Here is an 11,268-nt window from a genome sequence, read left to right as displayed (position 1 = left end):
AAACTGAGATATAAAGCAAAAGACAGAGGGTTTTTGGTTTCTTTGTAGTCCCAGTTTTCAGTTCCTCCTAAAGCACTGGGGTCCCTGGTCATAAATAAATAATCTTTTCTCCCCTTTCCGACCCCACAACCTATTCACCCCCCCACCCACCCCCTAACCCTACCCCCCACCCCAACCCCAACCCCAACCCCAACCCCTCTGATCCCAACAAAATCCCAGTCTCTTATCTGTGCCAGGATCAATATCTTTTAACATCTTACTTATTTTATTACTGCTTTTGGTTTTCTGCGGCTGATTGAGAGTTTCTCCGAGGGAAATCTTTGGTTTTGCTTAAGTGTCCGTGACATTTAATCATGATTTTCCTTGCAGTTTAATTCCGGGCCAGTCAATCAGCTAATCCACCTCGATTGATTCGCTGCTCTCGCTGATGGGCTTGCACTCGTTGGGCATCCGCTGGTGTCTGCTGAGCTGGGTGGCCTGGGTGAAGCTCCTGTCACACCTCTCGCACCTGCGCAACACGAGACGCAGTGTTCAGCCCCTCGGCTCCTCCGCCCGCCCGCCCGCCCGCCTGCCCGCCTCCTCGGTCCGACGCCCTAATGGCGGCGGACACTTGAAAGCGGCGGGGAACGGACCGGGGGCCGGGGGGGTGGGGGGGGTGGGGGGCGGTAATTGGCGGCCGCTCCCCCGGCCTTGATGCCGATGATGGGCGAAGGCCCGCGCGCCTCACAACACAGAGGCCTGTCGATAATCCGCCGGGGGGAGGGCTCCCCCGGGGCGGGGGCTGTCCAGATAAGGCCCGCGTCACTGTCGCCTCCGATAGACGGAGAACAAAAAGAGATGTTCGGTAGGCCGGCTATCAAAGGGAGCGTCTGCCCGTGCTCTCTGGCCCCGCGGAGCAAGCGGCCGCAGGGTGCATTGTGGGACACCTCTGATTCACCGGGCTGCCGCGTGCGTACGTAGCTACGGTTACGAGCTAGCGCAGTGCTTACTGTCGACACATCTGCTGCTCAGGATATTTCATTAATGCGGGTCATTATTATAAAATTATTAGATCATTTCAGTCGGCCTCTCGACGATTCTCTTTGCTTTGGTGCCTCTAAAAAGCCTTTATATTTGTGGGCTGAGAATTAGAAGGTTCTATCTATGTTCTGAGTAGTTTTGAGCTATTGAGCTTCAAAGATTCCAAAGTGAATGGCCTCCAAGGGGAAAGGACACAACTTACTTCTAAACCGTATGTTTGTATAAAACTTCACATGTATATTTAGTGCCCTGTAAATAACATGTATGACACCATTTTTTGTCAAAAATGTCAGTTAGAACCTTCTAATATTTTGCATTTTTTATGTTTTTTGTTTTTACTGCTGTAAAGCACTTTGTACTGTGTGCTCGAAAGTGAAATAAAGTAGTTATTATTATTATTATTATTATTATTATTATTAATAATAATATTATTATTATTATTCTTTGCTTAGTACTTCTGTTGTTCGATTTACTCAGCTGCCATTTCAACCTGACAGAATGGAGTCAAAGCTAATCTTCTCTCTCCGGGTAATATGCATGCTGATGGAAGACTGAAATCTATAATGACTTTATGGTAATCCAAGTTATTTAACATTCATACTAAATTAATTTAGTCCTGAATTAATGACTGATACATGTAAAGTGCCTACGTGACTGATTGCATGTATGTGTGTGTGTGTGTGTGTGTGTGTATGTATGTGTGGTGTGTGTGTGTGTGTGTGTGAGAGAGAGAGTGTGAGCACGTATATAAATTGTGTGAGTACAAGGTGTTTCTCCGCTGTTCCTTCGGGCGGAGAACGGCTTGGCGAAACGAGACTGCGGACGAGTCGAAAGGCCAAAGTTGCAGACATCGTCCGGAATTATCTAAGTGATGCTTTGCAGTGGAAAATTATTCTGCAATCTTGACAAACGTGAAATGCCAGCTTTAATCTATCAAGCATATCAGCTCAATGAAAATAACTCAGCCGTATTGATCGGCTAAAGATTTCTGCGGTGTATTCATTAATGTCTTTGTGCGCCTCTTCCCCTCTGGAGCATCTGAAGTGCTGATGACACGTTTGTGTATCACTGATTGCTTATTAGAAAGCTGATTTGTTACTGGATCGGCCTGTCCCAAACAAACCACCTCTTTACACCGCGGGCCTTTGGACCGGTGACGAGGTCCGAGGGTGACGGTGTGACTCGTTGGCACCGTGACCCTCACTGAGAGACCAGCACAGAAACTGCATTAGTCTTCACTATAGTCTTTCAGCGCAACGTACAGTATTACAGGATTTCTAACCTTATACTGTAGGCTTGTGGTAGAGATATTGAATGCTACAATTCCTGTGTGTGTGTGCCTACACTGTATTTTAAAGCAAATTCAATTATATTCAATCAAGTATATCTGCATGAGCATCGTGTATTTCGGAGCACATTTATGTAGCTGGATATGTATGGTTACAGGTATCTTGTTTATTTTTCCGCAAAAGGACTGTGCTGTTATTTGTCCAGGTATCAACAGCAAAACTAGGAGAAAAACTGTTATGTATCAAATACTGCTGTGTATTCAGTGGAGCTGCCAACTAGGTTTAAAGGAACATGAGAACTTGCAAAACGGTCAAAGAGTAGTTGATTTCATATTCCATCCCCCGCTCTTATAAGTAATTTAAGGCCATTTTTGTACTAAACAAAAGCAAACCATTCTTTAATTCCAGAGAGATATAAACATTTATTTTAAGAGGCGTAATTACAGGACCTTTTTTTTTCCTTATTCTTTTTAAACATGAGGCCCTATGTTTAAAATTCATTCCCCATAGATTTTGTGTCAGGCCCACATTTGATGGAATAATAGTGTTAATCATTGTAACAATAACAAGAGGGTCACGCCCTCTCATGTTCTTCTGTCTGCTTAATATGTACAGTCTAATGCATGCTAATAAGTGTGCTTGAAGCATATATTAAGCCAGTAGAACATTTTAATTTTAGAAGGAATTTTATTATCGCTTGATTTAACAATTAATTTCTATATGTTGATTTATTTTGTTTGCCAAACTGACCACTTCTCTACTTTCCAGAGCTGTAATAATTGTTTTTAAAATGATGGATTACAGGATTTGGTAATACGTGACAGGATTTACCCTTTGTAGGCACAGCAAATATGGTTACAGTAAGCACTCCGATAGCTTTAATTAGAGTTGCATGGTGGCTTTATTGAAAACATGACAGACGTTTGGTGTTGAAAAAAATTGGAGTCAACAAGGTCACACGTAAGTAACGGCCATTAAATTAAAAGAAATCTATTATCCACTCTGACCCTTAAACTTATTCAATTAATTACAGAAATCTATTTACACTGTATCTCACACAACATCAATCAGACAGTGGGAAATATGCTGGGATGGATTTGCGTGACTAAGCGCTCTTGCTAAAGGGCCTACTGACTAAGACGGCGGCACGAAGGCAGGGACAGTCGCAGAGAGATCGAAAAGGCATAGGCTTCTTGTTTTCAGAGTTAAAGTTTCTCTCAAAGGGACGGGCGTGTAATTTTATTGAGTTTTAGTATAAACAGAACACGCATATCCTCCTGAGACCGGGCAGAAAAAGTTTTTTTGACAAGCGTCTCGGTAGACAAAAATATGTTGGAGTAAAAATATTTTCTAAATATTAATTATTTTATTTTTTATTGAATGTGCCTTCTAGTGTGGGTTTGAGCATAGTAGAATAGATGGCCCTTGGGATTCACAGAGACTCATATCCTTTACAGGGGCGGGAATATAACTGCCTGGTCTTAGGAGAATATACAGTATATTACACAGTTCACAGGGGTGTACATAAAATTGTTCATGACAAAACACAGCTAGGTCATCCATTCATATTAAAAAAAAATTATATTAAAAAAAATTTTATAATCCAAGTGGTTCATGCTCAGATTGGTCTAAATGTTCTTAAAGTTACAACGATTATTACGACCATCGTAGTGATTTTCAGCCTTTAATTGTAATAATTTGAGATGAGCATGTTAAATTGGGATCAATTCAAGAAATCTATTTCACGAAACGATAGCTAGGGGTGCTGACCCAAAGCTCTGCTCTGCTGACCAGTGTAGCCGCATCCTGAGCCCTTACGACAGTGTCAAAGGTTAACACCCTTATTCTGTTTGATAAGCACCCAGGGATCCTCACTGACAATAGTTAAGTCTAGTTCTTAGTCAAGAGTCTCGTCTAGAGGACACCTCCTCCACCAGCCCTGTGGCTCAAACCGTCTGGTGGGGAATCGAACGCTGCCATTCGCAGGTCTGTAGTAGAATGGCGGTATTAGCCAATCCAAACTGAAAGCTGGTACCTTTTATACTAAATTAGGCAATTGCAGATGAGTGCCTTTTTCTAGTACGCTGACAGTTCATGACATCAGTGAGGGCTCGGTATGGTACATGCTCATTGGTCCCTTGCAGTTGGATATAGTACAGAGCAGGGGTCACCAACCCTCTTCCTGGAGATCTACCATCCCGTAGGCTCTCACTCCAACCCTAGCACAGCGCACCTCATTCAACAGCTAGAGAACCCATCAAGCTGCTAATTGGTAGAATCGGGTGTGGGTTGGCGTGACAACCTACAGGACAGTAGATCTCCAGGAACAGGGTTGCTGACCCCTGGTGCAGAGCAGAGTAACACAATGCGACGCTAGCTGAGTTTTCAGTATGGGGATCTAGGAATCGGTGGTACTCACTGTTACTTACTTGAATGGCTTCTCCCCGGTGTGTGTGCGGATGTGGTTGTTGAGCGTGGTGGCCCCGGCGAACGCGCGACCGCAGTAGCCGCACTTGAAGGGCCGGTCGCTGGAGTGCGTGACCACGTGGTTGCGCAGCTCGGAGGGCTGGGAGAAGGACTGGGAGCAGTGGCCGCACTGGTAAGGCCTGCCGAAGACAGGGGGGGGGGGGGGCGGAGGGGTTACCATGGCAGCACAAGCTCATCAACAACGTGGCGTGGCCGATGACTCGACCCATCTATCACTGCGCGTCTGAAGCGGCGGTGGTGAGCATGGTCAGGCTCTACTGTATACTTGCTCTTATTTCCCCCGTCTGCATATAGAGCTCTAATGACCTGTGTTTGTCATCACACACTTCCCAGTTATTCATGAAGAGCAGATGACATATTGATATGCAGAGGCTAAAAAGGAATGGTGTACAGGAGTAATTAGAGCAATTGACAAATTAATTGAGTGCCATCAATCACATTATTTTACAGTTAAATAAAACGCTTTAAAAACAAAAGAATGCTTGTCGTTGCTTTTTAAAATTTAATATAGATCTGAAGAGACACGTTTAAAAGACAAGGCAAATCTGCAATGTCTAATGTTATGCTAAGATTTTAGTTCCACATATCTTTACTTAACAATCAATTAAGCATTTTTTCACCTTGATTCAGGTGTGTTCACATCTCCATTTTTAAACACTCTTATTTTGACAATATCTTGTAATAGTGGTAAACTGACTGAACTTATTGTTTTAAGAAGAGTAATTGCTTCTTTGTATTTTCTTCTTTCTCTGGGTGGGGGGACTGGGGAATTGGACTGAGGGAGAATGTAGAGCAGAGGTGGGCAATGAGGGCCTATCTGTTTCTGATTTTCATGCCAACCGCTGCCTTTAATTACTTAATTAGCTCTAACATTTACACCATCTGACATTTTAGCTACATTTCTTCATGAATACATTAATGGGAGTCAAAGACTGTTCTTGTGACCCAGGACTGGAATTGCCCACCCGTGGTGTAGAGGATATGACACAGAGGTACTGATTACAGAAGTACACTCGACTGGATTAGGGGCAAGGTGGTAGATTGGCCCAGTACAAGTTGAGATACTTCAGGCGTGGTTAACTGTACTGGACTGGGTTCCTATGTTTTTCAACAGATAATTCCCCAGACATAACAGAAAACAACGTCTCAAAGTTGTTTACCTAAGCAGGGTCCAGTCTTATTCGGCACATGTCATTAAAAGTCTTATTCCTGATTCCAGGTTTCTTTAAGGTGCCTTTCATGCAATGGAATGAATTTGGGTTGGGAGTCCATGCATTCTATTGAAAAGAACAGCATTGCAATGGTGTACATGAAATTACAGATTTTAATATAAACCATGATTAGGGCTTCAAATGTTAGGGCTTAAAATATTGCTTGCATGATACAACGACTGCTGAATGCTAATGGTTTTGAAGTTCTGATTTAATGGAAGGCAGCATTTCATACGATTAAGACTACTCAAGTGCATTGAGTCCATATGATATCTTTGCGGTTCATATTTTAAGTTGAATGGGTTCAGAAAGGCAACAGCGAACTAATGCTTAATTATACATCTGCAGGAATATTAATTCTTTATAGACTCAGAAAACCTGTATGTAAAACTATCATTTGGTTATTGAAGAGCATTTTACACCTGGAAACACAAGCTTTACATGCCCTGCACAAATTCAAACACGCAAAACAGCATGGAGCGAACTGCTCATTTGTCAAATCCTTTTTTATGCCTCAGCCTTAGTGACTAAGAACACAATTTATTAGGAGTTTTTCTATGAAGTGGGGCATTGATTATAGATGCTTTTACGTGATTAATGTGCGGATATTGTTTATTACACTCACATTTTGTGATTAATGCCAGTTTATTGCTTATTGCAGAGCCTGGGAGAACCCTTTACAGCTAAAGCACCTGCAGTCACACACACACACACACACACACTCACACACACACACACACACACACACACGCACACACTCACGCACGCACGCATGCACGCACGCACGCACGCACGCACGCACGCACGCACGCACGCACGCACACACACACAGACGCACACACACACACACACATACACACACACACAGACGCACACACACACACACACACACACGCTTACCAAGACAAGGGTGTAAATATACACACATACAGACGCAGACATCATTTGTCATCAAGTCATATGTGCACATGCACAGAAAATGATGTACATACACTCCTGGACAAACACACACACATGCCCTAGCACAAACACACACCCCCACACACACCCTAGCACAAACACACAACCCTACACACCCCCCCACACACACCCAAGCACAAACACACACCCCCACACACACCCTAGCACAAACACACATCCGCACACACACATGCCCTAGCACAAACACACACCCCAGCACAAACACACACACGCCCTAGCAGCTAGTTAAGTTCATCAAAAGTTTAAGGTACAATAGTTAACCATTGTCAAACCACAAAACTGTTTATCCCTCCCCCTTCTCTGTGAACGTGCTGATGTTGAAATGCCATTGACTGTGGCAATTAGAACAATATTTTGATACAAAAATCTAACCTATTGTACCTTTAAGTTAAATTGTGTCCTTGCAGTTTTAAATGCCGTTTCTTTTATTTTTGTTAATGTATGTGTATGTATGTTCTACTTCCTCTGTTTATAACAATAGATAACTCTCACATTAGAAATTGATACTCAACGTTTTGTTTGTGCATTGTGGAAAATTAGAGGATGTGCAAATTTAGCACCTTTTGAATGGCATGATCCAAACCTGAGTGAATACCAGTATGATACATGCTGAAAACAATGGTAGAGGTCTGGTACTATAACATGCTTTTCTTACTTAATAATTAGTTCTCGTACAGTATGTCACTGAAGAACAGCATATATGGTATTAAATGTAATGTAATGTAATGTAATGTCATGTCATTATTTGCACCCTCGTAAACAAGGCATCCTTCTTTGGGTAAAAATACATGTATTGTCAATGCACTGCACATGTGCAACAGAAGGCATAAACTCATCACACGAGCAGACATTTCCCCATGGCGGACAGCAAATTGGACATCCGCTGGGACCTCGCCAAAAATGTGAGGCTACAAACAAATACGACTCCAGTAAATGCACATGAATAATATAACCTATGATGACATTTGTATATGCTTTCCAAAATGTATTATATTTCTCTGATCATTTCTTTTTGTTCTCTAATTTAGAGCGCTGTATTCATTCAAGCCGCATACACACACAAAAACGTCGACTAAAGTAGCATGTTTTTTATTACGGGGTTTACTTTTTGCAAACGGTTTAGAAATGTTGCAGCAATTCCTCGCGGGGGTTAGCATAATGAGTAAGTACGTGCTAATGTATGTTTTAAAATGAAAACAGGATTTGACTGTGGCAGTCCCCCGGGGTAGTGCACAGAGAGGAAGGATTTTGGCTGGCAGAGGTGTCTCCTCTGTTTGATCAGCACCTGCTGTCAGTCACTGGGCAGGCTACACGTTAGGCTAACTCCAGTGCTATTATGGGGGAACTTATGCGTTTATATGAACATCACGACCATACAAATGTGGTCTGAAAATAGAATAAAAAACAGTATGAGGCGTTTAGTTTGTATTGACTGCACCAAGACTTCTGTTGCTGTCATTTGTAATTGTGTTTGTGTGCCATACATGTTTTGATAAGTTAAGGGGAAAAAAAGTACAGCAGAGGTCGTTTCACAAACATTTAAATTATATTACCACAGGATTGATTCAACTATAATTGGCTAACTTCTAACAAAAGTGTTCTTTCAGTGCTTCTGGTGATTACGGAACTGACCGATGCTTGTTTACAAAAAAGGAACTGTAAGTTAAGGACCAATGATGATGTACTCTCATCTAGGGGCTGTGTAACAAAATTGCTAGAATGATAATTTGCTTATAATTAAGTCCATAATAAAATAATATTATTCAACTATGCATGCACAGTTCTGAAAAGATGCACTATAACAATATAGGGCATATGCCCTTGATCCAAACCAATTTGCAAATGCGTTCAATGTGCAAAATGAATCCCTTGCTGTTTATACACCTTCCATGTAGTCCATGGTAAAAAAAAAATACAAAGAATACAGCAACAATATGATAGTAAAACTCATACTGAGATACTAAGAGAAATGGTCATAAAGCTTGGGTCCTCAGGCATATTTATCTTAAACTGGTAAATAGTTTCCACAAGATTTATTTCAACCATCTCCCTTGCAGTATTTACACAAATATCGGTAATCCGCTGCTGCTCTGGGAACTATTAAAGAATCAATGTCACAATGAGACCACCAGAAACTGTTTTCTTCAGATATTTCCCAGAGATGTTACCTTAATTGGACTACACACAAACCTTTCCCCCCTGTTAGCTTAAAAGAGTTTTGGCAAGCAGTGCATTTTCTCCACCCCTGAGTGCTTATGGGAGGATGCAATATGCATATTCATCTACCACTGCAGATACACATCAACTAATAACATGCAATCATTCAAAACTTCTTAATAAACAATCTCATATGACAATTTGTTACATTAATCTTATGGTCAAGAAAGGATGAGCGCGTCTTGGTTTCTGCCTTTGGTTAAGTGCAATGATGAATTAAGATATAAAAGAATGACCCTTGAACATTAGGGTCGTAAATCCTCACACTGAACATGTCAATATGTGATCAATGATTTACAAAATTACTCTACTGAAAATATGTACACTGCATATTGAAAGGTCTTGGTTTCTTGGTATTGACTGAACTATTAAAAGCTAGTGGTAAAATACTGACACTCATTTAGAAATTGCAGTAATTAAAGATAGATGAGGGAAACAAAACTCCAGAAAAATCTGTAACTGGAAATACATTGCCTATCTGTTACAGTTTACTGCAGTAGGGAGATTCATATCAAGGAAGACGTGCTACAGATCTAGACCATCTAAGCCATTCATTTAGGCAGAGCTGGATTACAAGAACATCCTACAAGGTTCTAAAAAGACATTTTTGTAAGATGGAATCAAAAATAACAGACAAAATAGAATCATGGTAGCAGCTTAAAATCTTACTTAATTTCCATTTCAAATCAACTGGTTAGAATTGTGTCTGTTGTAAAAACCAGACACTCTAGTTTTATGTAAGAGATGTTTCATGTCTGTAATTATAGCTATAGTTGTATTTAAAGTATACCCTGAATGTATGGGTGTTTTACATGTATACATCTTTTCATGTAAAAATCCCCACATGTTCAGTTTGTCCTATTAATTAAACAACCTTAATTTATTTGTGAGGAATGACCACAGTTAGTTATATGACCCGATGACCTGAATGCATTACATTCAAGAGCAACAGCAGTGAGAGAGTTACATTTCATCTTATCATTTACTGTGTATGGGTGTGCATACACCTTACTCTTGACTTATTGCTATGACCTGAACGTAAACACAAAGACAGAGCGCAGATTAGCATTTTCCACTTTTGGCTTACCATGTGGAGAATAAACATGCAGACTGTAATCTGTATTGGCTGTGTCCCAGATTCAGTTTAGCCATAATTTGCCGAGTCTTTATCTTCAAGTGACTGGTTTAATCCAGTATTGCTTTCTGCTGATCACTCGCAGAACACAATTTCTGCCGCCACCACGTGAAAATAAGCACTTGCCATACCGTACGTCTTGACTTGGCAAAGCTTAAAGGTGTTTCTTAATCCTAATCAGGTCTCCTAATGCCTTACTCGTTTTCAAAGCCGTTTTCATATGCCATCCGCTTAATGTATTCAAAACACTTCTGTTGGAGAGCATACAATTCAGATGAACACTTAATAAAATAACAATACTTCAAACCTACACAGCAGACACTAACGCCCATTGAGGCACTTCTTCTGGTCATTATTAGGTTTGAGATGCTAAACCATTACTGTTCTTCCGAGCACTAGTCACGTTTATTTGTCTTTCAATAACACTGCATCATTTCAACAGGTTCACAATGCTGAGAGACTGAGAGATCTCCAGATGCCTGACCATTAGCAGCAAAGAATATGACTGTTGACTTAATACTCCATACGTGCCTGGGAAGACTGTCACAGAGGTTTCGGTCATCTCTTTTGCCTCGTGTTTTAATTGAATTCATTGTCCAATTTACCGTTATTTGAGGTCTTAATCAGCTGTTTTTTTCTGAAAGGCAGCAATAAAGCCAGCTGCAACATGACCCTTGAGGATCATGTTCGCTCACCACTGATTAAGAGTATTGAAATATTCATTACTGAGTCCCTTCTCTGCTACACACCACCTTTTCTCTCCAATGTTAACTCTGTAGAGTTCCTGGTGATTCCTGCCTCATTCCCTCCAAAAACCTCCCTCCCTGAACACTAGCAACAATCAACCTATATGCACAGCTCTCCTACGGTATAGTATTAGCAAAATGCGGACAAATTTGGAAGATAAACCCTTTTTAACCAAAAGTAT

General features: G+C 41.2%; 1 protein-coding gene across 1 annotated transcript in view; it reads right to left on the bottom strand.

Annotated features, from left to right (window-relative positions):
* Positions 1-211: 211 nt before the first annotated feature.
* The window catches only part of prdm6 (PR domain containing 6), a 67,273-nt gene continuing 56,216 nt past the window's right edge, over positions 212-11,268 (bottom strand). Inside the window, exons 7-8 of the mRNA XM_061261772.1 lie at positions 4,739-4,915; positions 212-508 (exon numbers count right to left, since the gene is read on the bottom strand). Of these exons, the coding sequence (XP_061117756.1) occupies positions 394-508; positions 4,739-4,915 (292 nt within the window). The 3' untranslated portion in view covers positions 212-393. The remainder of the gene's footprint in view (positions 509-4,738; positions 4,916-11,268) is intronic.

The sequence above is a fragment of the Conger conger genome, chromosome 11 (assembly GCF_963514075.1).
Source record: "Conger conger chromosome 11, fConCon1.1, whole genome shotgun sequence".
NCBI lineage: Eukaryota > Metazoa > Chordata > Actinopteri > Anguilliformes > Congridae > Conger > Conger conger.
The sequence above is the reverse complement of the archived record's forward strand: the minus strand, read 5'-3'. Positions and strand labels throughout refer to the sequence as shown.